We start from the raw sequence: 27956 nt of genomic DNA on the forward strand, positions 1-27956 counted from the left end.
GGATTAGTGCTTGAGGCCCTGCTCGTTCTCTAAATACCACAGCTGACCATGCTCCACTCTGTTAACACTTCCATAAAATGAAGCAGACGAGGGATGTTCAATGTCAGTTTCATTATAAATTCAATATCCACAATACAAAATATTTTCAAAATCTTTTGTTTTCATTCACATTGTCATCAGTGTGAGATCTCCAAGAACTATACTGCATAGAGGACCCTCTTTTTCGACTGTTGAGAAAACCTCGCTCTCCTCTGTGTCTTGTGGCAAAGCTACACACAGGCAAGCAAATTCCCCGCATTTGCAATGTCACCCACTTAACATATTTCCCCCCGTCAGCGTTTGAAATGGACCACTAACCTCCGTGTCCTCGAGTATCAAAGAGTTCAGCCTCTCAGCACGGCTCCCTCCCACCCTGCGGATTCCCATAAATAACCTGAATATGTATTTTCCAATCTGGTCCACATGCATAAAATATTTGTCCATGTAAGGTGGGAAATAGTATATTTCTTGGACGCCCAGTGCATTTGGTTTTAACCTAGGGCATAATTTACCTATTGGGTATGATGGGGACATGTCCCCCTTACTAAATCAGGTTTATAGTTTCAGTTTGATTTACTACAGCCGGTCACACCAGCTTTAAAATTGGTATTTTTTAAGTAAATTCGGTTGTAGTTGGTATATAAAGTATATCTATACGAATCTTCTGCTGAATTTAACTTAACTGAACTTTAACATGTGAGTTTTTGCCGTTGATCACGAGCAAGCTGTTATGACAGTGCTGACCTTTTAGGGAAGGGAGCATCCAAAATGTTGGAAGCTTATGTTGCTTAGTAGCACTCCATCTCTCTTTATTAAACCCTTCCCACTCTGTCTAAGTGTAAACTCTTCCTCAAAAGAGGAATGGTCATTTTCAATCAGTTAGCTAACTAATATGCTAACAAACTGATAACACTTAGCCAGCTTGCTAACTCTGAGAATGTCTTTGCCCTCTTCAGTTACTCTTTATTCAACGAAATGATGTACAATCCTATGGACAAAATGCCACGGGTGAGGTAAATGTCACAGTACTAGTCCTGAATGCTGTTCAGCCTTGCTTCCAATATTTTTTTTCAGTGGTCACTTGCAAAATATTAGCAAAAAAAATCTCCTGCAGCCCAAAAAGCATATTCCCCATAGTCCACCATTGTAAAAGAGACGTCAAAACTGTTGTCAGCGCACCTCGAACTGCAAACAAGGTCAGTTACGACTCTTTCTATTATGATTTCTTGATCTACATTGGTTTTATATTTGTGAAACGTTCCTTGAGGTGAGAAAAGGGATTTAATTTAAAAATCTATGGTGTCATCACAATGTGAAGTCTATGAGCTGAGCGTGAACTAATTTTCAGCGTGGCACACACAGTGAAAGTAAAGAAAATGGAAAGGAGCTCTGTGAGCTATTTTGATGGATCAGTGCTAGCATGTTCCTGGCTCACTTTTACAAAAAACGTTTTCACAATTTCGTTTACACATATTATTGGTTTGTCCCAACACCACTGAAACCAAAACTATGCCCTTGATTCAAACAAACCTACAAATTCTGTCAAGTGATTCCTGCTTCTGTGCCAAACACACATACCAAATAAAGCTGTAGATTACTGATCGCTGTAGGGGAACATTCGCTTTTCACTTTCTCCAAATGGACAGAGCTCAGACTGCAGCTACAGAGCTGACTCAATTGAGCTTGAGTTTCTTGCTCAAGGACACTTCAACAGGGAAGATTCCTGCAGCACAGAGTCTTGAACCCAGTTCCTTCTAACCGCTGAGGGGACCCCACAAAATATACATCAGATTTTTCTGCTTTCCTCAAGGACCTAATGTCTTTGACGCACCGATAGTAAAGTCTCAACACTTCCTGGCAGACTCATTAGCGACGACTGAAATATCTCCTAGTAGTGACCCATGGTAACCTGCTTTCCTTTAGTTAGACCACTTGGAATAAATAGCACTTTTGTAAAAGAGCTCAAACGAGAAAAGAACAATAGACGAGAAATAAAATTTCCCAGACGGATTGTTAAAAAAAGCTTGAAACTTGCTGGCCGAGATAGATTCCCCTTCGTCCTTGATAATGATTCCAAGAAAGCCATTGCTGTAGCAGTCTGATATTTCCATACAGGCCATCATGATCAAATGCATATTGGATCTTTTTCTCTAATACCAGGTTGTTAAAGTGTGCTGCAAAGTTTCCACAGCTGATGGTGCGTTGCCATATCTCTGCAACTAATTGTGTTTAGTACACGTCTGGTCTGTGAAGAATATGGGCGTAATGTTGGAGGCCAAAGAAACTGCTTGCATAACTCAGAGGTTTATGAGTGCTGCTTGGTTTGCTTCATATGACTCATTATTGGTTCTGTTTGTCTCCTCAGCGCCCTTTAGAGAAGCCGGACGGCCTGGATGTTTCTGACCAGAGCAAGGAGCACCCACAACACCTGTGCGAGAAATGTAAAGTCTTGGGCTACTACTGCCGCCGTGTGCAATAATCATCTTAATTCAGAGTCACAGAGCAACTTTTGTGTCCCACGTCCTATTGCTCATCCTCCATCAAGGCTGTTAACTTTCCCCCTTCACATCCAGGTTTCCCTCATCCCTGTTCTGCACACATGGCGTCCTTTCCTCCTCACGTCTTCTCCCTCTTCTCTCAGAAGCCTTAACAATAGACAGTAGCTTGAGTCCTTTCTGTCCCTCTTTTAAGCCACCCGTGGAACACAGATTATTCTTTCTTTTTTCCAATGACAGTACTGAAGATTACATCCAGGAATGAGATGTTAACTTAGGATCAATCTCTCAAAAGTGCTCTTCAAAAAAAACAAGAACTTTGCCAAAATCCGTGACTTTTTTGTGCCTCAGAAGCCACATAACCCCATTGATCCAACTCGATGATTAACAGCTAGTAATGTATGAATTAGCATCATTGGTGTCACTGACAGTATTGGTCTCAATAGATTACCTCACCTTGGGGTTTGTTGGCTTTGTGTTTACAGAGATCTGCCTTCCATTTCCCTGCCAAGTGAAGTGTGTGGTAATGTGACGAAAGTTTAACCCGGGCCTCTCACGATGGTATAATGTATACGAGGCCTTTGATGTCTTGCCGTATTAGGGTCAACAGCACATCTTATTAACTGTGAATTAACTGAGGGACAATGTGCCATACATCCCTAGCTTACATTTGGCCTATTTATTTTCTTGTTGTCTAGTGTGCAATTTGAATTTTAACTGGGACATAAAGAAATGTTTTTTTGTATGTTTGTATAATCACATTATTGTGTAACTGCTTCCACGTGTCTTTAGAAACTACTGTAGGTTCAGTCGCTCCTCGTTTAGATTTAGCGCGTTGCTAACAGATAAGGTTTCATTCACCCTTCCTCATGTATTTTTGCTGTCACAAATTCTCAATTATCTATAGTGTTAGACAGATGTTTGATAGGTAAGTTGTGTTCATTTTAAATTGCAAGAAGGTCAACTGAGAAGGAGCTGCGAGGAAATAACACTAGTTTTACGATCAAGTTTTTTGCCGTCCACACAGTTTCTTGTCAGAGTTGAATATTCAATTTTTCAAAGCAATTATGAAACATGATTTTAAAGGTTAAACTGTTCACATGTAAAGTCTGGTTAGATTTTATCCAAAAATTTGTAAATTACAAAGGAAATGTTGATTTGAATGAGAGTCAGAAAGACATTGAGTTTACTTTGAAATGCCAGTTGATGTCTGTCAGCTAGAGCTGCAACCATTAATTGACTACTTGTCAACTGTTAAACCGATGATAACCTTACACCAAACAACTTTTCAAGCATTTTCACTGCTGCAGGCAAATTTCCAATGTCGGAATAAAACCATGAGAGTTTTACCTCAGTCGAGGTGTGCTCCCATGATCTTGACCGTTTGGTGTAAGGTGGTCGTTAAACTCAGCCCAAGGTGTCTTGAAAGTTTTTCTTCTCATGACGTTTCAAGTTTTTAGTCTTGGCTTGTGAAATACCAAATTTCAATGACAAGAACATTGTCAACAACCAATAGCTGCGCTCTCTCCAGCACCAAACAGGAAGCAGCTACCTAGGTAGACAGTAAAAATGTGAGGGACTCCTGGAAGGTGCAAGAACATATGCTGCAAGATTTCCAGTCTTTGCAAAATGTTACATTGTGTGACTAAAAACTCAAATTGTCTTTGGATGTGAGAGGGTGTCAGATGTAAGTCTTTTAAAAGTATTTTGTGGAATATTTTCAGAGTCTTATAGTGTATGATAGGCATAATTGATAATCGATAATTGATGAGTAATTTTCTTTGTAATTCTTAAATTTTATTATTTTTTGGTTTCTTTACTCCTCTATGACAGTTAACTGAATATCTTTCGGTAATGGACAAAACAAGACATTTGAGGACGTATCTTGGGCTTTAGGAAACACTGATTGACATTTTCACCATTTTCTGACATTGTTTAGACAAAACAACTAATCGATAAAATAAGCAACAGATTAATTAATGATGAAAATAATCATTAGTTGCAGCCAAGCTGTCAGTCTTAACTTTCTACAGAGCTTGCACCCTTAAAAACAAAGTCCAAAAGGTTGATTGGAGTGTAAAGAGAGTCTAGACGAAAGTGAAGTTTTGCAGAATTGCAATGATTTTCAGGTTGACTGAGAGAAAAAATAAGATTTAAATATCAGAGGGCTGACTTGTGATGTGGTGATGCTGAAGATTTAAGGATATATTGAAAGTGATGATGAATTAAGTTTACACTTATATTACTTTTTATGAAAATATAAGTGCCTACTATTATATACCAACATCTTTAAAGGAAGAGAAGTACACATCCTGTTTACATAATGTATCAATGTGCAGATCTAAAGCACTACAGAGGAAATTAATGTAGTTTTGACACCTTTAAAGGAACCTTATCATAGGAATTGTGAATGATTTTATATGTATTGTATTTCTAGCCTTATAAAAGCTGGTTGACTATATTTGATACTGTAACAAACTGTATGTGCCTTAAAAAGACTGAAATCATTCTGAAGTAACAGGACGAGGAGGCCAATTGAAATTGGGAAAAGTCACGTAGGGATAGGCTCCGAGACAGAGCAGCATACGTGCAAGTGGTAACTGTGATGCATAGTAAGTTTAATGCAGGTTCAAGATGTGACAAAGGACAAGAAAACGATACAGTTCCTCTATTAGTTTGAACTGGCACGGTGGGTGTTCGCTCCAACACAGTTTGCTGAGTTGGAGGCACGGGCTGAAACAGCATTTCCAGCTGGCAATAACAATCCTACTGCGGTCTGTTGTCATGGAATATCCACAAAGATGTTATTTCTTAGTCGATCCTCACAACAGAACGGAGTCGCGATGAAACTGTGGACCTCACTCTTTGTTTCTTTTATCTATTGTAGTTGTGTTTATCAAAGGAACTGTGGGTTTTGTCAAAAAATATACATGGTCACTCGCCCTAGTGGGAGAGTTTGCAGTGGCTCATTATGGTGCATTACAGTTTAGGGAAATTTTGCTAAATTCCAAAGTCAAAGGGACACTCCACTGATTAACCAGTGCAGATCTACAAGCTTGGGAAGCTTGCAAGTGACACTGAAGAATAGTTGAAATCAGTGCAGCAGAGGCTGAGATACATTTATTCCCTAGTATTGCTTAAGCTCCAAAACGCTGGATCCTACTTTTCCCAAGTTGTTGTAGCATCTTTCAGTCAACTTCCTCTGTTTGGTTAAAACCCTTTTTTTTCTCAGGCCTAATCCACACTAATGCATTTTCATTTCAGAAAGCATACTTTTTGCTGTGCTTATGCTGGTGATGTGCACAATTAGTCAACTAGTCGATTAAACATTGCTACCGTCGCTGGTCTGCACTATAATTATTACTCAGTCAAACTTTTTATTATTAATGGATACATCTGAATTACATATTATTGCATAATCCCATGACTGGCTTTTTTGTTTTTTTTACAGTAGGATGGGCTGCTTTCTATGTGACTGTGTCCTCCCAGTAAACATGCTCTTGGAATAAAAAGGCATGTCTCGTTAAGATTTATTTTCCCCTAAGAATATTGTTTCCAATTACTGCTATTACTCAACTTTGGTTTAGTTAGTTGGTGTCATGTTTTGTAGAATAATGTGCCACACATTTCAGCAGCAGCTAAATTAATATTTGGTCAATGGATGGCTTTTATAATATATATAATATTTTGGACAATGATTAACCTTATAGATTAATTTGTGCTCAGTCTTGACTGTTTTCTGATTTTTAGACTAATAGATTAGACAAAGTTTTGACTTAAATTTAAAGATCCGGGAAATTAGTCATTAGGGACATCCCTAGTTTACGCCTAGTGTCCACACTACTCCTATGTTTCCAAATTCCTAAAACAGAGACCTTACGAAAATTAGTTAAAACACGTTAGTATGGATGGAGATCATTTCTTAAAGAGTGTTAAAATGCTCACATGTACAGAGATGGTTTTTGACAGCTTACTGAGATGAAAACGTGTGTGTGGATGTGACCTTAGACATGACACAAACAGATGTTTTCACAGTCAGAGTAGTTCTTACTCCCTGAGATAAGTAAACTGAACTCAATGAGTAAAATTGATGGAGTGCCCCTTTAAAAGATGGAATTTGCACACCTATAATGCCACAAAAATCTGAATGAAAGATTCTCCTTTTAGTTGGGAACAACTTATTTTTCTTACTGTTAACATCGTCTTTCTTTTGCTCTGCGTGACGACACTAACCTACCAGGTCTTTACATCTGAACCTTATTGTCCACATCATGTGGCTGTAGTGAGAGGAATAGATACCAATGAGGCCTTATGAACTAACCTCATAAACAAGTAACAATGTTGTTGTGATTCACTGAGTTCTGGCAGAATAATGAGAAATCTTGTTCGGGAGATTCAGCCCAGAGACATGTTGTGAGGCGGCCATTTTAAATGGTGAATCAAGAGCCAATGGAAGCAGTTGATACAATACGTTTGAAAAAAAAAAAAAATCTGCCTTCAGATGTAACGTCTTGAATTACATATACTTGACTTTTCTAGTACCTTTTCAGTTCAAATTTGTTATTTTCTATGAATGAGATGTGTATTTTGGAACACTTAATAGATGTTGAAAATTTTAAAGCAATCTGCAAAAACTCAAGAGTTATTTCCCTGACAAAGAGAAGACTGTTTTATGTATATATTTGATGGCCATCATTATCAAGGATAGTAGCTCTTTTAAAGTGTTATGCAATATTGAAGCTTTTTTGTGTGTGAAGAAGGGCCTGTTGCTGAGAAATAAACAAAGCTGGGAGTTTTTTTCTTTATGTTTTACAATAATCTGAGGGGTTATCCTGCAGAAATATTTATGGAGATATTTTTTACAACACTTTTTGTATAGAATATGCAACAAAGTTACACTAAGAAGGAAATATTGATGTCTACATAGAATATTATGAAAAAAGCTGGTACATAATTAATACCCTTTCTCAATTATAAGCCATTGTATTTTTTGTGTTCTGTTTTACGGTGTTATCAGTGTTGAATAACCCACAATGTTATTCAGTTGCTATATGTAACTAATTACGAGCTGCCATTTACATCCATACAGGCGCATGTATTCATTTTGTAAACAATATTATGAAGATATATATTGTGTTAACATGCAGATTTTTGTTTTCTTAATTAGTGACGGATACTCACCACTGTATAAGCACGTTAAACTGTGAGATGTAGTTTGCTTAAAGCAGCAATGACAAGAAACTATTATAAAATGTGTTATTAGTAGTTTAGGGAGTGTATACTTTTGTCAAGAAAGCGCGTGTGACAAAGAACTATTTTAGAGTTTGCATGTGCATGTGTTTGGTTTTGGATGAAATATTATTTTGTGCAATGTATACTTTATTTAAATAGTTTGCTCCAGTACATATTGTTTTTAACATTATCAGCAGTTTCTGATGATCTTGAAGTATTTCATTTACCGCTAGTGTAGCCTCTACAAATAATACATATTTACTGAATGTAATGTGTTAACACTTATGTGGTCAACTTGGAAAGTTATGTTTGTATTCTTTACTGTTGATGTTTGTATTGCAATATTGCAATAATGTAATATTTGAATTGGACAGAACACAGGCGTGAGGTAGGGAAGACAATGATTTTGGGGAAACAAGGACAGTCATGGTTTCGAGAGTAGACCACAGGTCTGTTTTTCATGTCCATGAAACGGCATTCCAAAATGTGCCTTATTTGTTAGTTGGGAAAACATTTTAGTGTTTTAGTGCTGTCAAGAGTTTGATGAATTAAAGTCATATTGAATTAGGAATGCTTGGATTATGTGGTTTCATTTGTTTGGGTCCTCTGCTGAATTGTTGTTACCAGTAACTGGGAGGTGTTCGCTCCGGAGTTTGATTTCAGCCAAAAGCAACACATTGTTTTCTGAGAGCTCCTGTCTGTATAATATTCTTTAGAGTATATATTTTCATGTCTTTGCTGCAAGCTGGAAGACTAATGCAACCCTGAGCGTATAGATCATGATAAAGAGGCTTTTTTAATGGATTATTCATGGTGGTTGTGTAACACAGAACAGGGGTCGGCCTGTAAAACTTGTTTTTCACTTTCTGTGAAAGTGCTGAAAGATAACAGACACATCCAGCTGACAGGTCTTGATTTCAACACTAATCTTCGAATGGGAAAACCGAAAGGCAAAAAGGACACCAGCTGACATGGGTGCTGTGTGATAAAATGAGACGTTTACAGCAAAAGAAACCAGCTTGTACCAGTTGTAAAGATGTCATTGTGCTGCATGTGTACTAAACGTTGGCCACAGCACCGCCGTCTCCCGAGCCAAGTTTCCATACACAATATTGGCCATGCATTCCAAATAACTAAAACTAAACCAGAGGGTGGGGACCCAAATTATATCAAGTTTGTTACAACATCGCTTGCTCAAACAGAGCGAGAGCTGAGAGGTCTCTATAGCAACAATGTAATCTGAGAATTCAAACAAACGGTGGAAGGTCAGCGCGCATATGGTTTCATTTAGGAGCAAGAGCTGCTTTTTCACGTCGCTTCATTATTTACTTTCATAAAGTATTAGCTCGATAAGCAGCACCACCCAGTCTCTGGCTCTCAGACATGTCCTGGCCTCCTTTTCTCTGTCTCTCCTACAGACATTCTGCGTTTCAAATAAAGAGGCAGCGAGGGAAGAGCAGCCCACATACAAGCTAAAGACATTTTCAGGTTCCTTTACGGCTCCAGGAGATTAAATCATCTGCATTCACTGTATCCAATGAAGCTGGAGCCAGCGGTTCTATCATCTGTCAGCTGCATTCATGCGATATTTCAGCTCCACTGTAGGTGGATGTCACATGATGTCACATCCTGCTCCGATGAACAGGAAGTCAGTCGTGCTGGAAAACCGGTGTCTAAAAAAAGATGCCGGATCAACTTCCAGGAAGCTTTAAAAACCAGTGAGTCGGTGGCACATGAGAACAAATGTCCTGTTCTAAAACTAGAGCTGGTAAAATCTGAAAACATTTTAATTGGCAGTAAATGGAGAGTAATTGCCTTATAAGATCATTTCACATAGTGGATGATTTAGTGCCTATATACAAAGGAGATGGGTCAAGTTCAAAATTTAAATAGCAAGATCTCTTCGAACATCATCAACAGTAAAAACATCCGATTATAGAAGAGAATCACCCGTGACAGTTAGTCCTTGAAAGTGCCATGAACCCAGGATGAAATATAAAGTAAATACCAAAATCGGTCCGAGTCATCCGACAGAAGTCCACGTGTGACTCTGGGTGTTATTTGATCTCCCCACAGTCACTGATGACAATTTTCTTAATCACACCACCGTCGTGCAAACCAAAGGATTCCATCTTGGTGACCACGTCCATGCCGTCCTTCACCTGACCAAACACTACGTGTTTACCATCAAGCCTGTCGATAACAGAGAAAAAGCAGGACTTCAGCAACTGGTCAGTGACTGGATTTGAATGTGGTGAGTGGCAGAGCTTAGATGACTCATTAAAAAGGTCTTTAAAGTATTTACCACTCTGTTTTAGTCGTACAGATAAAGAACTGGGAGCCGTTGGTGTTTGGCCCTGAATTTGCCATTGAAAGAGTTCCTGCAGAGATCAAAACAAGTAAATCAATTAAACGTGATGCAGTCAACAAGATCTTGACCTCCTTTTATCGCTGGCCTGATACCATTTAGCTGTTGCAAAAGAAAAGCATGCCTGGAGTCTGTGTCTAACTGTTGTGGTTTAAGGCCTGTTTTTCTTTCCTGAAATGCAAACTGTGATAATACCACGCTTTAAAAAGAAGAACAACATAATCAGCCTGTGGATTAAGTTTATTCAAGAAAGTAGTTATTTTGATTAGTGCATGCTGACACTCTAAAAAGTAGGTCATTCACCTGGGGATTATAAAATCTATATAGCCAGTGTTTTTAGTGCTGCATGAAATTAGGCACTGCCATCTAGTGGAGACAGGCAGCTATATATTTAAAGATATGAAACTGGAAAATGATACTGTAAGGAATGCTGGGAAGTAAAATATATGTCATAATTAAGAGCAACAGTTTTCAGTCTTTTTCCATACTGATATTTTTTATGGACTAGTCATTTCATTTTCCAAATGTCAGCAAATGGTGATAAAATCCCCACATTTGAGATACTGGAATAAGAGAACGCTTCACATCTTTGCTTGATAAATTACTTAACTTAAAGGAGCAGTGTGTAGGATGTAGTGGCATCTAGCAGTGAGGACTGCAGATTGCAACCAGCTGAAACTTCTCAAAGTTTGAATCAGTGTTCATTGTTCTACTAACCCATACTGAACGGATGAGCTATATTACTCTAATTTCTGTTAATGCACTTTTATGTGAATTGTATTTCCGAATTGAATAAAAAAAAAAACAATGGTCAAAAGCAATAAAAACTTGGTCTCTCACACACACACACACTTATTTAAACCGGTTAAAAAACAAACAAACAAAAAAAGAATTATGCAATTTTTCACTAAAGAAAACATTAATTGTGTTTTATTCCATTTCTGCTAATATCTACACAATGCACCTTTAATTATTATTAATCAGGATTGTTGATTAATTTTCTTTTAATCTCCTATTCAATTCATTGTCAAATTGTTTCACTGATTTTATCACACTGATACACTTCCAGCCACCACATAAATGACAGTGTTGTGTCATGTAGTGTGTAACTTACAACAGTTTAATTAGCATATAGATATGAATACAAACCTATATGGATGGATAAAGACATTTGGTTTATCCTTTAAACAGAGATAAAGAAGTGTATGCTTGTAGACATACCTGGACCAGTGTGTTTTAATTTGAAGTTTTCATCTTTGAAAGTCTTCCCATATATAGACTTCCCTCCTGTGCCGTTGTGGTTGGTGAAATCTCCCCCCTATAAAAGGAAACGCAGAAACAGACAAAAATGGCAAACACTGCTTTGCATGCACCACCTTCACTGTAAATCTCACCTGACACATGAACTCAGGTATGATCCTGTGAAACACTGATCCTTTGAATCCAAAGCCGGGCTCCCCGGTGCACAGGGCTCTGAAGTTTGCTGTGAAAATATTAGTTGTCTTAGTTGTTGCATTAATATTATACACAACTCTTTCAGAGTTTACGAGCTCTTTAAATTATGAATTCAATACACTCCGGATATTTCGCAGCTTGTGTTTAGAGAATCACGGTTAAACATACCTGCAGTCTTTGGCACCACATCTGCATTCAACTGCAAGAAAAAAATCAAACTTAAACCGATGCCTCTATCTGTGCATATTTGAGGACATGCTGCAGCTGAGACCAAAGTCTTTGAGAGAGGCTAACGCTAACCAGCTACCTCAATGATTATCCTGCCCAGAGGCTCGCCGTCCGCCTCGATGTCCAGAAACACGACGGGGTTCTTGGTGGGTCCGGACGAAAACAGCTTCGCGGCGGCGATCCCCGGCGCGCTGTACCTCATGTGGCTTTTTATTTGAAACATCATCGGTGCTCAGCTGACAGGCCGAGGAGGACCGGCAGGCCATGCTAGCCGTGTTTACAGTGACGTCACGGGCTGAGAGTCAGCGCGCGCGGTGGTAAAACAGCGACACCACGTGGGAGGTTCCGGATGTACAGTGCCTTACGAGAGTATTCACCATGGATGTATTATAGTGAAATTTTCACCCGTCTTAGCGTTTTTCATTATTATGTTGCTTTACAAACTGGATTTTTATTGGGATTTTTTTGTAATCTGCCTGCACAGCTCCTGCTACTCACTGTGATGATATAATTTGAATACTTATTTTAAAAAATGTGTTGTGGTGCAATACCTTCCTGCATTCATGTCTGTTCAGGTACAGGGCTGTGGAAAGTACATTATTTTGAGTTAGTAAATCATTTTGAGAACGTTTCTCATTATAATGACTTATAAGATCCTTTGTTTCCTCACTAGTGGAAATAGGCTTCCTGGTAAAGTGGTCATACTTAAAGTGAAACTATATATATATATATATATATATATATATATATATATATATATATAGACAGAAGGGGCATGCTGAAAATTATAAATCTGTTCAAAATGATCACAGTTTTTAGCTTTAATGTTTCTTTCCCAAAAACATTAAACTTTGACCCACAGCGATGCTTTTAAAACTGCAAATGCATGATTCTTTTAAGTATTTGTTAACTGCACAGATTCAAAGCAAGAGGGACCTTTATCATCAGTATCATTTGTGACAGTGTTGTGATCTCAGTTACGTTGAACTAAGCGATAAAATAAGAGTATGATTGCTTGTGTTTTGTTTTACAGGAATGCTTAGCCTAAAGCTTCTTGAATCAATCACAATCAACGATGAAGCTCCAATCTGCAACAAGTGATTATTTGCTTTTTTCTCCCAAGTTCCCAAGATAACTTGTTGCTACCCTATATTTATTAATGCCCCTTTTACTAATAGCTTGTAGATTGCCTAATTATTTAAGTGGTGAAACAGACAGCAGAGACTTTGTCCTGTCAGCTGTGTTTCTAATAACTAATCTACGATCCACATGTTTTTTTCCACTGTACTACTATTAACATGTGACTTTTTACACTATTTTAATTTCAAATTATACAGTTTAGTACTGCAGGTATTCTATGGATTGTGTAGCACAAAATTACAGTCCTTTCTTTAAAATCTTTTTGTGGAATATGTAATGGGTTAGTATAATCTGGTTGTAATTTGTATGTCAAAAGACACAAAAGGCCATTAACTGTGTTTCATCTGAATACATATTTATTAGATAAATATTAGGATGTCACGTCATCTAACTACATACAGATTTGCAAGACTAAAAATCACAATGTTTTTCTGACCAGTTTAGAATATGAAATGATTGTACATAGGATGTACAAAACCAAAGAGACAACTGCCACCTGTTGTGCCAATCACTTCAGATTGTACCTTTATAGCATGTTTTTGCCAAATTGCATAAAAATTATAAATTTGACAAAATCTTTTTTACAAACTGTAAATTTGGAAACAACCCTTAAGAGCCACTAAAAGCTCAACGTCTCCAAGTCCCAATTATACCTCAAAAGGTTTTAATAATTTTGTAGCACCTTTATAAAGTACACAGGTAATAGAGAAATACACAGAAGTTTAATATTACACAAAGGAAAAATGTCTTTTTTTTTCTTGGAATCCCCCGTGGAGGGGTACATAAAGTATCTTCCATAAATGAACAGGCGTGGTTAGAGGTCTGCACAGACGCAATCGAACACAGACTCATTTTGCCAATTCAATGTCTGACAGGAGGATGCAAGCTTTACAAATTCTAAATACACTATGCACACTCCCCCTGGAGAAAATGAATACATTTCTGTTAACGTGTCTCTATTTGTCATTTACATTATATACACGTATCCCTTACATCCCAAACCCCATCCCCAACCCTCTGCCACAACCTCCCCTTGTATGCAAACAGGAGGGGGGGGATCTCCCCCAAATTCCATTTTACAATATTAATTGCATTCTCTTTTAAATCCTCAATTTCCAACGTCTGCAATCAGACAGTACAATTTGTGTCAAATTAGTAGACGTGATTTCGTGAAAGGTTGCGGTTACAGTTACACGCTGTGTAGGGAAATAAAACATCCCAATGCGGCAGTGCATTGTCTTTAACAAACATATAAACAAACACATACAACATCTGATCCTTCAACTGTCTTAAATGCAGGTGATCCATTTTTGAAGATCAGTAAAAGCCATATTTGGTTCTTCAAACAAATTACAAATCTCAAATATGGGGGAACTTTTATCCAACAACATACAGTATATTTAAATTCATTGACTGTACTGCATGAAACTGTGTAAACCAAATTATACTTAAAAAACACTGGACAAAATCAATAACTTAAAACAATATCAAATGTGATGAAAATACACACTTTTGCTAGGTATGGTTATCAAAAGCTCATGATCAGGAGTCAAAGCAATTCTGAGGACATTTTTGCACATTCTCACTTTAAATAAAAAGGACGAGGTCACTTATTCCAATGATATTGAACCACTATTTTGGAGAAATCTGGACCTCGAAGCTGCATTAACAATTATTTAGACAAAAAAACAAACAAATTGAAAGGTGACCAATTCTTATACATAAAGAAAAAATAAAAATAACTCTTAAAACGTGCCTGCTGAGCAACTTGAATATGCCTTTTCATTGATGCATTGTCACAGGGTGATGGAAAACAACACACAAGGACTCAATACAAGGCCTGTGAGAGTGCATTTGGATCAATTTGTTACAATATTGGACTGGTTATAAAGGAGTCTGTGTGTGTTTGTAAGTGTGTGTGTGAGTGTGCGTATAGTCCTTGACACACATACAGTACCATGTAGTTGCCAGTAATAGATAGGTACAGTACTGTACAGTCACAAAGTATTCACAAAGGGTATATACAACAGCTCTGGAAACACTGTTGGATCATGCAGGATGTTTTTTTTCCCAAAAAAGATGCAGTTCAACAGTAACAAAACGACAAAAGGAAATTTCGGAACAATCACACAGACGTTTCTATAAAACACAGTGATTTAAAAACTTCTGTAGGATGTTGAAATCCTGCTCAGGCCCGACCCCTTATAAAAACCATATAGGAGAACTTTGGTGATGTGTTTCTGATTACTTTGTGGGACAAAGATAAAACACATAAAAAGGATGACAATTAAAAAAACAAAAAAAAAAACTGATGAATTTGAAATAATAAATATAAAGACAAGAGAGAAAATTATTTGATCAAGCACGTTTAGGCTGGACAAAGACAACAGGAGCCATTGGCACACATGCACTTGTGAACAAAATGGTGCTGAATTTGATAAGGAAGAGCGAAACATTTACAATAAATACACAAGAACGACCGCGGGAGGAGAAAAAGTACAGAGAAAGCTCTTAAAGTGTTTTATCTTTCTTCCATTCAATATTTCCCTTCCCTCCTCTGTCTCAGACTTTCCCTCCCCCGCTGTCTTTCACAAACGCTCGCAGGCAAACAAAAGAAGACGCGTAAACAGACACACGTATATACACACACGGACACACTCACACACACTAAATTGCACAATGTGCGCTCGTTTCCTCTGTTGACACTCGGGACATTTTAGCTCGTCCTTTCAGTGCTCTGATTCTGAAGAGTTCCAGTTATTCAACACACACACTGGGGGGGGGGATCAGCGGGGCACGGCATGTGCCAAAGTTTTGGAAGAACACATTTCAAATAGGATAAAAACACTCTTACAAGACAATGTTTTTTTTTCACAAAAGGAAAATGACAAAAAACAAACAAAAAAAAAACAACAAAAAAACAAAGCTACAACACTTAGAGCCCACAAAGGCTCCTGTCTCCTCCGTGTTGTTTACACATGATGATTATAGCTGCACAGTTTTCAGTTTAAAAGTCACAAATATCATATATGTATATATATAATATCACTTTAGTGCCCGCCAACATGGCTGTAAATGGTGTGTTTCGAGTCAGAGGCGGTGGAACTGGTGCGTGGAATCTTTACAGGAGGAAAAAAGGGAGTGTGGGGGGAGAAAAAAGGGACCGGCATTCCTGCTTTCTCCCTTGGAGTTCCCAAACAGGTGCCTCTGTTCAGCCGTGCTCCCATGCCACACATCTGTGAAAGACTGTGTGTGTGCGCGTGTGTGGGCATAGGAAGCCGCTTGAAGTATCGACAGGAGGTCAGTGAGGTGTCTGTGGACGGACAGTCAAACACATCACGGCTCCTGTGGGTGCAGGAGGGTTTTTTTTTAGTGGAGGTGAAGGGCTAGTTGTTCTCGAAAAGGGAGAGAAGGTCGTCGTTGCTGTTGGCAGGGAGGTCGGGGGGGTCCAGATATGATAGTAACTCGTCCGGGTTGGCCAGCTCTGGAAGCAGCTGTGGATAAAAAGCAGAAAGAGACAATGAGCGGCGAGGCTAAACAACCTGAAAACATTTGAACTTTCTGATGCTGGACGACTTTGAGTCTTGCTCAAGTGTCTGTTGAAGCCACGTAAACAAGCAAATTGAGAGTCAAACACAAACATAGCAAAGAGATGAGAGCAGCAGTAGCAGACAATTTTAGCTGTTAACAGGTAGCTTTGGGTGCCCAAAGCGGGCACACTTACATCCAGGGAGGGTTCAGGCATATCCTGGGCGCCCTGACCCATCTGACCATCTGAGGAGGGGTTAAAGTTCAGATCGCTGTGGGGGTGACTGTTCTGCCCAGGCTGCTGCTGAGGCGGCTGCTGAGGCTGAGGCTGCGGTTGAGGCTGCGACTGGCGAGGCGGCTGCGATGGTTGGCCACTGTGATGCAAGGGCTGCCCTGACTGGCCACTGTGATGTAAGGGAGGCCCTGATTGGCTGCCAGGGTGGGGAGACGCATGCAAGCTCTGCTGCATGGAGTTATGGGACTGATCGGGATGGGACATCTGCAGGTGCGAGAGGGAGACAGAAAGCGAGAGAGGGTGGAGAGTGAGAAATAAGGAGGAAGACACAGAGAGTGTTAAAGAGGGGAGGAGGAGGGAGGGGATGCATGGGAGGAAAGAGAGGAAAAGCGAAATGAGTTCCAGCGTGAATAATATGGAACAGGCCTAAATGGAAGCTGTGATAAGCAGACATGTACAGCTGCAACATTATACGGCGACATGAGCATGTGAGCATGACCGAGCACACATGCTGGCTAGAGGCACCGGCTGCACCTCGTACAGATAACAAATGTGAGCCTCTTTTTATAGTACGCCGCAGATTGTTCTTCTGCATACTAAGTTACCAAATTATGCTACAGGATAAAATAACTTGGCAGAAGAGAAAAGCCTAAAAGTCACATGAGACATAATCCTAATTTGAAGGTCCAGTGTGTAAGATTTAGGGGGATTTATTGGCATCTAGTGGTGAAGACTGCAGATTGCAACCAGCTGAAACGTCTCCCAGAATTACTTCAGTGTGATTGTTTAGGAGGTTTTTACCAGGAGGTGAGTTATCCGCAGCAGTCTCCTCCTCTCAAAAACAAACTGACCAGGTGCTTTAAACACTGAATGGAGTAGTTTTATGTTACAAGCCAGTGTTTCTCCTCCGCTGATATGTCGCAGATGAGTTGCTCGCCCAGAACCTACTAATGTGTGCTCACATTTTTTCTCTGAGAACTTAAGATCTAGACATTCAGGACATTTTTATCAGGTGCTGAATTATTCGCAGAGGTGTTTGATTTGTCCTTTCTGTGCTATTGTAGAAGGAAGTCAGGGAACATGGTGATCTCTGTGAATAAGAATCCCCTCCTTATGCAGATAAAAACAGCTCATTCCAAGGTAATGGAAACACGGTTCTTATTTTCAGGTGATTAAACACAAAAGAAAGCATTCTTAATAACATATTGCTTTTCTGACTGTATAAAGTCCTAAATCCTACACACTGGGCCTTTGAGACAACTACATAATATACTGTTCCCAAACTTTATTGGTAAAGTGGGATGCAAAAGAAAGCAGCCCTGGGAGTCGACCCTACTTACTGCATCGTTCATGCCGTGGTTCAGGGGCTTATCCTGCGGGAGGAGACCACCAGGTCCATCTGGAGGGTGTGAGAGCTGGGGGCCATGGATGAAGTCATTCATTGGGGGACCTCCTCCTCCAACTCCACCACCAGAGGGGTTCCCATGAGGGAAGTCAAAGTTCCCTTGGCCGTGGTAACTGTTGCCTTGAAGGACAAAAACAGCACTTTTGTCAAAAGGCTAACTGCAGTCTGGCCTTGCTGACTTGTCTAATGAATCTCTGCTGTTGCAAAAAGTTATCTTTTCAAAGTGGTTACATAAGGGGATACACACGTTCCACTTTTTTCACTGTTATGAAACATTTATCAGAGCAATGAGCTTACAATATTTTAAAACAGGTTCAGCACAAAACTCTCCTTGAGGCTGTTGCTTTGTTTAATGCACCAGAGACACATCAGTAGTTCCTGCTATAAAGTGCAAAACAGCTCACTTTTCCAACAAATGAGCTGACTATCTTGTTATTTATCTACGCAGTTGGAGCCTGGCTGCTTCTCTTTACCTGCTCCAGGGTAATCTCCCCCGTTGCCACTGGGATGTTGACTAGGGTGTGGTGGGTAGGGGCTGGGGCCCAGTACGGGTCCCGGTCCAGGTCCTGGGCCGGGCCCTAGCTGGGCGATCATCTCCATCACATTGGGCATGGTCATCTGACTCGGGCTCATGGTCTTAAAGCGCTTGGCCAGTGGGCCATCGGGGTCCTCTTTGATGTGTAGCTCTGACTTGATGGGGACCGGTCGCCAGCTACACGTAGGGTCTATAGTGACCTCCTCGAACTCTGAACTGTTAACAAAGAAAGTGTTGTCTTAATGTTGGAACACAGATTCAAAGTTTTAGGTGGATTTAGCAGAACAAAAAGAGGAAACATACTTTTGGATGGCATTAAGGATTCCCCACATGTACTGGTCCACCTCCAGACCTTCTAATAATGCTGTTTTACTGAAAGGAGAGAGAAATCGTTAAATGGATATGGCAACCCTTTCTTGATTATACCACACCACAGAGAGGACCCTCATGACACCTCATGACTTTTACTCTTCGTTGAACATTTGTCTTTATACACTTTTCACAATAAAATGTAAATTTATCACAGGATGACAACGGAAACACGTAGCAGAGTGCAGTGGTTTTTGTTGGGGTTTTTTGGTGATTTTTTTCTACCCTCTGTTCCCTATGTTTGTAGGGAGCGATGGGAGGAGGTGGTTAGTGCTCCTTTTGTTAACTTCCTCAGTGTTGTGTCTCTTTTCTTATTGAAATTAAAATAAAATATTTAAAAAGTAGAGATAAAACATTAAATATAATCTATTGGAGGCCCTACTTATATGGTAATCTTATCATCCTTCACCTGAAAAAAACCCCCAAAACAACGCTTTACTTACTTGCACACAGGACACCTCCATGTTCCCCTCTCACAGTTGAGCTGCAAGTAGGACTCCAGATCGAAGCACTGTGGAGAACATTACAAATGCTCATGAAAGACGTGACACAATTGTAAGTAAACATTTATTTTAACGCTTCGGGTTAGGGTTTTAACGTTTCTTTAAGTCTAAACAAACCTGGACATGTTTGCAGTCATGCCCTCGCGCGGGTAGCTGGATGCGTCGGAAGGTAATGGGACATTTCAGCGACACTTTAATGGCCGTCTGCTCCACACCGTCTTCCCCGTTCAGAGTGGTGCTGCCTGCCGAGGCCGCCACGCTGCTGAAGTTCCTCTTAACTGAAAAGAGGACAGTGTTTCAGACACTTTGTAAACACTCGCAGGTGTACTTCGATATCTATTTTAAAGTACAGCGTAAAGAGAAACAGGTGCAAGCTTGTGTAATTAAGACATCCTTATGCATATTAACAACACCAAGAGACAAATGGAGACATACCCTTGGTGATGCAGTGTTCTGCAGGAAGGAGCCTTTTCTTCAGGAGCCCCTGGAGGACGGATCGCACAGATGGCCTGTGGACCAGCTGCAGCACAAACAGGTGGGACTGCGAAGCAACACGAGGACATTAAAATAAACAGAAAATCAACTCGTACATTAAGTTCAATCATCTGTGTGAAAATCATTGCTGCTGATCTTTCTGTTGAATGAAATAATTACATTTCCGTTAGAAGTTATCCTGCACTGATAGTTTGTACTCACACAGCAGCAGGCGGTGACTGTAATCTGGATGGTGTTTCTTCCAGGTTGGCATACGTGCTTCAGGTGCAGGGGTTTGTGGGAGGTTTTGTTGTCTCCTCTCTCGATGGTGAGGGGCGTGGCGTTGACGCTGACCTGGACGGAGGCGGGCCAGTTGGTGTTCATCTGCCTGTCTTCATGGTGGTAGCACTTAAACTGGAGCTCAAGATCTGACCTATGGGAGTGAAACAACCACAAAAGAGTTAGCGGAAAGTGATGATATTCAGAAAAACAAAGCACAAAATCTGTGTGTCATTGAGCATTTATCTAAAAATAATCTCAATCTCTGACTGTATTAGAGAACGTATATTCCTAATATTCAGTCAAAGAAGTTTTCTCTTCGTATGAGACAGCTGAGCAATTATAACAGAAGCGGAGGCCTGCTTGGTGGTCGTACCTCCACATGAGTGTCTGGTGGACGGAGGGTCGGAGGTGGAAGACGTGGTTACTGACAGCCAGGTTGTGCTCCAAGCGGAACGGCTCCAGCACCACTCCATCCCTGACTGGGAACGTCAGCCGCAGCTCCTCATTAGGGTTAGCTGGAAGAGAAGATAAACAGAAAGGGTCAACTTTTAAACCCCAGTGAAGTCAAACAATGCACCAGATATCTGCTGGGGTACTCACTTGGAGGGGGTGGAAGTGCGGTCATATTTGGTTTCATGTCGGGTGGAAACGGGGGCTTCACATCCTGGTTTGGCGACAGGTACGGAGGAATACTACTTCCTGGGGTCATAGGGGGTGTGGGGTTTCCAGGGACCGGGGAGTGGGGGTAGTTACCGGGCCTCGGGGGCTGTAAAAGGCAGGAAAGTGCAATAATGAAAACATCTGTATTTCACATACATGACGAGGTCAAATGTAGCACAAAGATCTTTCTGAAAACATACCCCGTTGCCTTGGCTGTAGGAGTATCCGCCTCCAGAGAAGTTGGTGCTCTGACCATTGAAGGGCTCTTGCTGTAAAGACATAAACAAATTGATATATATATTTCATATAGATCATTAATACTCCAGGAATATAGCACGCAGTTTGTTCCAAAATGTGCGTTAAATCTCAAAGTGATCTGTCTGGCCCTGCCTTTAGGCACAGTGCATGCTGGGAAAGGCTCAAGCTGCCCTTGTGACCCCGTGTAGGAGTAGAAAGTAGATAAATGGATGAATGATGTGGGTTAACAAACCTTGTAGTACTGGCTCATGGGCATGCCAGGTGGGTACTGCCCTTGGCCCTGCTGCCCTGGCATCCTCTGGCTGGGGTAGTTAGGAGATGGCAGCGGTCTGGAGGTGTTTGATGGCGGGTACTGCCCTTGCTGTGGTGGGAACTGACTGTTCGGCCCATACTGCTGACCACCGTAACTCCCCTGGACAAAGTAAGTGAAAGGAAAAAGCATGTTTTAGGTGATACATGACAATTAGGGCTCTATTTTTTCCAAAATAAGGCACATATGCAAACACGAACCAAGATTTTTGGGCTGCAGATGTTGCAGACGACGGCTAAATACATTATTAGCAGGATAAATACAGAACAGCAGGTGGAGTTGGGGCAAAATTCAGTAATGACTGATCACATGAGGCAGCAACAGGTGAAATAGAGGTAGAATTAATTTCCATGAAACACATGCACTTCCATAATAAAAAATACATAGCACCCTAAATTTTAATAAATATTATCTCAAATGTACTGTTGATGGTAGATTAAGCAGGTTCAGTGTTTTTATCTCAGTAGCTAAGTGTGTTGGCTTCGGCATCGCTGAACATCTCCCTGGTTTCATTTTTAAAAAGGGATTTTGAATTAGTAAATTAGCTCTGTGGCAAATAAAGGTTTATGATACTTGCACGTTTGATCGAGCAAGATAGGATTTTTGAAGACCAAATGCAATCACCCAAAGAAAAAACTAACATTAAGTTATAAACAAACTTCACCATGTTCACCTGACTTAACTCTGTCTCCACATTAAGGCTGTGAAGCCATGTTTGGCATGTATATACTGTAGTCTCATTAATGCACTAGTTAGTAACCATCTTTTTTAATCACATAAAAGCTTCAAAGTTCACTTATGACGCAGAATTAACATGTGGGTCTCTTAAGCTTGTGTTAACAACACACCATATTTCAGGCAGCTAACCAAGAACACATGAATATAAAACACATTGAAATACTAACTCATTTCCAGGTTTCAGGACTCGTTCCTATTAAAAAACCTATTAACTGCTGTTCTTCTCTTCTGCATATTTGAAAACACTTTTTTATGTCTCTAATGTACAATTCACATAAACATGTCTATTTGCTAAATTCAAGTCCTTATTTATCCAGTGAAAAAAAACCTTGCAAAAAATATTTACAAAAGCACACACATCCAGACTATAAGTACAAGGTGCTAGACAGAAGAATATAAGAAAGAAGACATAAAGGTGTCCGCTAACAAGATAATGCTAATCCATGAATATGCATTTAATTACTACTATGGCTCTTTACGCTCGAAATGCCACCTTGGTAATTACTAGATATAATTAAATATAATTATTTATATCTAGGGTGCAGAGTCTATTTTTCCAATAAATAAAAATGAAATGGTCCTCATATCTGTCACAACTAAATGCAAAATAGGGTTTGTAGATGTTTTTGTGACACCCATATGGTGCCAGTAAATTACCAAACAGGCAAAGATGCAAAACAATTGACTTGCGAAAGCAGTGTTGGCTTTGAGCCTGAAGGCAAATAGCGCCAGATTGTTTTGAATCATCAGATCTTTCCACTCACCTCCCCAGGATATGGCCTCTTCATCCCCTGCATGGGCATGCCCTGTCGTGGTCCTCCGGGATACCCTTGCTGAGGCATCCTTTGGCCGTGAGCCCCGAAAGGCACCATGCCTGGGGTCCGAGCCTGGTTCATGCCCATGGGAGGCCCACTCATATTGGGGTTGTTCATGGCTGATCCCATGCTTGCTGGATTCATTCCTCCAGGGGGGCCTCGTGGGCCTGGCTGGTTCATGAACTGGCTATTGTAGGCCTGCGCGGGACCCATTTGGAACGAAGAACACATCTGGAGGCAAAACAGCAGATTTCAGTGTTTAACATGATCATTTAGGGTCTCAGGCATGTGGTTGGATGATAGATTTCTGTGTATATCTGTATAGTACAGCCTGTTTGATGGTCACAGCTGTAATGTGTACTGTACCTGTCCATACTGGTTCATATCTTTATTCTGGGTTTCCTGCAGAGCTGCCACCGTGGCCGTTGCTGTGGCCGTTGCCGTAGCAGCAGCGGCGGCGACAGCAGCAGCTGCAGCGGCCGCAGCTGGTTGAGTAAAGTCACCAGGAGGACGTGTGTGGGAGGTCAATCCCATACCTCCTGGAGGAGGGTTTGGGCCTCCGGAGTAACTGTAAAAAACATATGTTTTAATCATTATTGTAAATTTTATTGCTTGATTTTTTAAAAATGAGAGTGGTATCCATCCAGCCTCTTACCTCCCGCTGTATCCCCCAGGACCTCCGGGGTAGCCGGGCCTACCATACATGCCCTGCTGCATGTACGCTTGGTTGGAGCCTCCTTTATTTGGAAACTGTTGCTGCTGAGCATTGAACTGAGGTGAGTTGAGCCCTGCAGCGCTGGCAGACAGACCTGATCCCATTGGGTTACCTCCAGGATTCATGGGGTTATTGCTATTTGCCATTGGGTTACCTAGCACCTGGATTTAACAAATACAGGAAAATAAAATATCCATTAAAATAAGCAGACAAAACTTCTAAGCCAAGCAGCGATTGTGTGTCAGAACTTACAGACCGGGATGCTGTTCGTGCATGAACATACCTGACTCTGTGATGTATTGGTCACGCCCCACACTGTTGTGACCACAGACAATGACCCGGGGGGCTGGTTGGTGTTTTGTTGCCAGGGGACAGAGTCATAGGGAAAGGATCCATCACTGAAAAGGAGATCAAAACACAAACATGCGCCTGATGTCACTTGAAGTTTCAACCGGCCAAGAAAAGAGCCAATAGAAAGCCAACAGAGTTGCATATCCATCCAGAAATGTGAATAATTTGGGAATTCTTCTTGCCAAAATGTGAGGCAATTTGAAATGTTTGGCGTACAATTTCAAAACAGGCTTGTCAGCCAGGATATCTGCTAATGCCTGCACAGTGAGATGAGCAAAAATTTCCAAATGAGCCGTGAGGAGTTGCATGCCCACACACACCAGTAAAAACTAAATTTAATAAAAAATGATTCTGTGAGTTGTTGGAAAGTCTTTGGATGTGGAGAGGGAGAGTGCAGTTGGAATGTTTAACATTCAGATTTAAAACAAATATCAGGTCAAAATATGAGTGTCTGTTACATACAATAAACAAGCTGAATTCTCATGGGGAGAGGCAAGTGGCCAGTGGAGTGGGAAGGAACTGCTGTTTTTGGAGAGCAGCTTGTTTTTGCTCAGAGGTTAGCTCTTGGAATGGACGACTTGTTCAATATTTCCTCATAAAGGCACAACATTATCCCAAGATCCTCAGCAGAGGCACACAGGACTCTTGGCTAACTCCAGGCTTTCTTCTTCTTCGAGTGAGGCATGAGCACACAATGTTCTCCAAAAACATTACTTCACAGCTCTCCTCTCTGCCGGTTTGTCCCTCTACCCCAAAACACCTCAGCTCTCTCAAAGAAAGTTTGGCTCTCTCTGCCAAACAACAGAAATCCTGTGTGTTGGTGTGTGTATTACACAAGAACTGGATTTCAAGATAAAACCTTAATGATGACAGATCTATTACTGCACCATGTTTCCTTAAGACACCAGAGCAAACCTTTGTTAGCTTTAATGAATTAGTTGGCTGTAATTTGGAGGAATGCAAATGAATAAAACAAACTGGGGGAAAATCTTTATTCTGTCTTTTTCTGTTCTTGCTCCTCTATTTGTTGACATTTCTTTTCTCTCTTTCACTGCATCTGTGGTTCTTAAAGCTTTTCCACCTCGCACCACCGTTTACTATCTTGCCATCACAGTTGTATCTATTAATCCATAAAGACTGCTTCAAAAACCTTTTTTATCATCACTCCTATGCAGAAGACATTGTAACACACAGACTGGCTTTCAGAATTCTCTAATTCATAATTTGTCATGAAGTTGTCGACATAAATATATGTATAATATGTTTTAAAATAATATGCTTGTATTTTATTTATTTCTATTTCTATTCATACCAACATCAAGGACATTTTAGAAGGTGTATTGTATCCTTTTTTATTGCTATTTCAATGTTATATATTACTATGTCACCCCCGTTATCATTACTATATATTTTTTATTACTCACTTGCAAATAAAAACTTGATCTCAGTAGGATTTCGCCAATCATGGATGTATATGCCACTGCATTCATGAACATGAATATGTCGCAGGCTTATATCAAAACAAAAAATATTCCAGGAAAAGCAAAAACTTATTTTAAATTAGATTTCAGGGATCTAAGTGTAGCATTTTTATTTCAGTATTTTTGAAATTTCTTCATGCACCACTGGAAGGAGCTTGCGTACCACCAGTGGTAAACATACCATATTTTTTTTACTTTTTTTTCACCCAATCTCCCTCCACTCACACATGCACACTAACCCACAGCTCCCATCTACAGAGACACCATGCCATCTTTTCAGTTGTGCTTCAGAGACTGCTATGGCCAGTGTATGTGCATTGTATTAACCTCTGTTTATTCACCTGCTTTGTCACGTTATTCCTTACAATAAAGAAATAATAAGTTTGTGTTGCTGTATAAAAACGCTGTACATCAGCTGTCTGCTGCAATGTGATTTTGTATTGATGTCTGTTAAAGGGCTTAAGTCAGGCTGACTGAGAGCTTATCTCACTGTTGGCTTCTTTCAGATGACTGCCTGCAGGAACAGACAACTGACAGATGGCACAGAAAGGCATGTATCAGTCTAAGTATCAACGGGTGCAATACAAATTCAATCAAACAGAAACATTTGAGTCAAAAAACTGTAATTAAAAGTATGAGACGTGAGTGATGTGTACCACATTCAGCGGGGGGAAACTAGAAGCAGAAACGGCAGCATTAACCTAATTTATTCAAAAGCAAGTGACTCATATCTGCCAAATCACAGCTGCACTCTGATTTTATGCTGTACAGTTTCTGCCTTTGACTCTGTTTTGGGGATGCAGAAAAAAAAGCTTTATTTCACTGGTAAAATGGAGAAACAGTCACCTTGAACTGAAGTTAGAATTCAGTGTAAGAAAAACACGGTCTTTATTCATCTGACAGGAGGTTTCTCGGAGACTCCCCACTGACCTGTGTGTGAGGCCGGGCTTCATGCTGTTCATGCTGGGCTGCATGGGGACTTTTCCCTGCGGTTCGTTCTGCCGGCTCTTCTGGTGACGCAGCAGGAGGAGACGACCCAGCTCCTCGCACCACGACGACAGCAGGGCTGCAAGGGAAAAACACAGACACACACACATATGCACACGCGTTAGTCTCTTCTCAGCGGACACATACACTTGCCTGCATTAACATGGGGCTGCACAATGTGGCATTAGTTGAATGTTTGAAGTTCTGTGTGCGAATGATGACCAAGAAAACGTTATTTTCTTGTTTTCATCTTCACACTCTTTAAATGTCAACCTCAAATGAATAGATTTACCCTGTCAGCTCTCCCGACAGTGCGGCGTACTGGTTTGTTCATTTATAACCAGCCTGAGGTTATTGCTAAAGCCTCTAGGGGGCAGCCTAACTCAATAAACCTGCACTGATTATTTGCCTGTGTGGATTTCACAACAGTTACATCACATCATTTGTACCTGCAGTGTAAAATATAAACTGAAATCTCTCTACAGCACAAAGGACCTCCCAGTTTTTCTGCCACAGAGAGGGAGAGGCTGAAATGGAGCATGAGAGAGCGACAGACACGGAGTGATTGGGGTTACAGATATGATCTATGTAGGAAGTAAGAAACAATGAATCTTCACTCTCCTCCATTCATCACTTCATTCTTCTCCACCAACTTCCATGTCCTCTCATATCTCTAAAGACAAACATCAAACTGTGCAGCACTGTCATCTTCTCCTTGAAAACAAGAGATATTTTTTTCTATTTTGTTTCAATGATGTGCCAATTTTATTTCCTTTTTTCCCAATGCCAATCAACTTGTCGCTCTTGAATCGATCAGAGTCGTGCAGCTTGTTTAAACACACTGCCTCTTGATTACAGAAACTTGTCTGCACAAACAAAAACAAAAGAAAGGTTACAGTGCTCACTACTTAATTAAATAATTTAACATGCTATTTTTAGCCTTGTAGACCCAGATACACCAGCTTTTAGGAAGTGCAGTTGTCAAGTTTGGGGTTTCAAGATGTAGCATTTTTGGAAATCTTTGTCCCCCTAAGGTTTTAATAGTCTGTGTGACATTTAATTGTGAGCAATTACAAGGCCACAAACAACAAATGTGTGTCACAATGCCCTTCAAATGAAAATAAAATCAAAACATAGCTGTAAATGGAAAACTGAAACCCACTGTTGTGATTTTGAAAGCTTGTTAGTGAGTGAGTTGTGCCATCTGTAACCTGTACAGTGTGATACACCGAAGCTAAACTGTTTCAGCTAACACGGCATCATATTAGCGAAATGAATAATACATGATCTGACAAGTCACCACTTGTTAGGGCTGAAACTAAAACTCATTATCAATTAATAAGCTGAAAATTT

The 27956-nt window shown here is 40.3% G+C and overlaps 3 protein-coding genes across 10 annotated transcripts in view; 1 reads left to right on the forward strand and 2 right to left on the reverse strand.

Annotated features, from left to right (window-relative positions):
• zcchc24 (zinc finger, CCHC domain containing 24) overlaps positions 1-8337 on the forward strand; it is a 45763-nt gene extending 37426 nt beyond the window's left edge. Inside the window, exon 4 of the mRNA XM_042501723.2 lies at positions 2405-8337. Within this exon, the coding sequence (XP_042357657.1) occupies positions 2405-2518 (114 nt within the window). The 3' untranslated portion in view covers positions 2519-8337. The remainder of the gene's footprint in view (positions 1-2404) is intronic.
• A 206-nt stretch (positions 8338-8543) lies between these two features.
• Positions 8544-12114, reverse strand: ppifa (peptidylprolyl isomerase Fa). The gene is made up of 6 exons (XM_042501733.2): positions 11897-12114; positions 11758-11788; positions 11529-11617; positions 11356-11452; positions 10072-10147; positions 8544-9959 (listed from the first exon to the last, which is right to left on the reverse strand). Exons 1-6 carry the CDS (start codon positions 12041-12043, stop codon positions 9824-9826), a joined length of 576 nt encoding a protein of 191 aa, XP_042357667.1. The 5' UTR covers positions 12044-12114; the 3' UTR covers positions 8544-9823.
• Positions 12115-13291: 1177 nt separating this feature from the next.
• Positions 13292-27956, reverse strand: part of zmiz1a (zinc finger, MIZ-type containing 1a) — a 127257-nt gene continuing 112592 nt past the window's right edge. For 7 of the 8 annotated variants that reach the window (XM_088086385.1, XM_042501725.2, XM_042501724.2 and 4 more), the window contains 18 exons: positions 26547-26682; positions 24068-24182; positions 23725-23945; positions 23436-23637; positions 23019-23300; positions 21439-21618; positions 21149-21217; positions 20889-21054; positions 20662-20803; positions 20229-20439; positions 19968-20073; positions 19650-19810; positions 19473-19540; positions 18964-19032; positions 18599-18876; positions 18061-18245; positions 16682-16984; positions 13292-16451 (listed from right to left, as the gene is read on the reverse strand). In XM_088086385.1, coding sequence (XP_087942511.1) covers positions 16344-16451; positions 16682-16984; positions 18061-18245; positions 18599-18876; positions 18964-19032; positions 19473-19540; positions 19650-19810; positions 19968-20073; positions 20229-20439; positions 20662-20803; positions 20889-21054; positions 21149-21217; positions 21439-21618; positions 23019-23300; positions 23436-23637; positions 23725-23945; positions 24068-24182; positions 26547-26682 — 3002 coding nt within the window. In that variant the 3' untranslated portion in view covers positions 13292-16343. The remainder of the gene's footprint in view (positions 16452-16681; positions 16985-18060; positions 18246-18598; positions 18877-18963; positions 19033-19472; positions 19541-19649; positions 19811-19967; positions 20074-20228; positions 20440-20661; positions 20804-20888; positions 21055-21148; positions 21218-21438; positions 21619-23018; positions 23301-23435; positions 23638-23724; positions 23946-24067; positions 24183-26546; positions 26683-27956) is intronic. The other variant, XM_042501728.2, reaches the window with a different exon arrangement.

The sequence above is a fragment of the Plectropomus leopardus genome, chromosome 13 (genome assembly GCF_026936395.1).
Source record: "Plectropomus leopardus strain MGB_pleo_1.0 chromosome 13, ASM2693639v1, whole genome shotgun sequence".
In the NCBI taxonomy this organism is placed as follows: Eukaryota; Metazoa; Chordata; class Actinopteri; order Perciformes; family Serranidae; genus Plectropomus; species Plectropomus leopardus.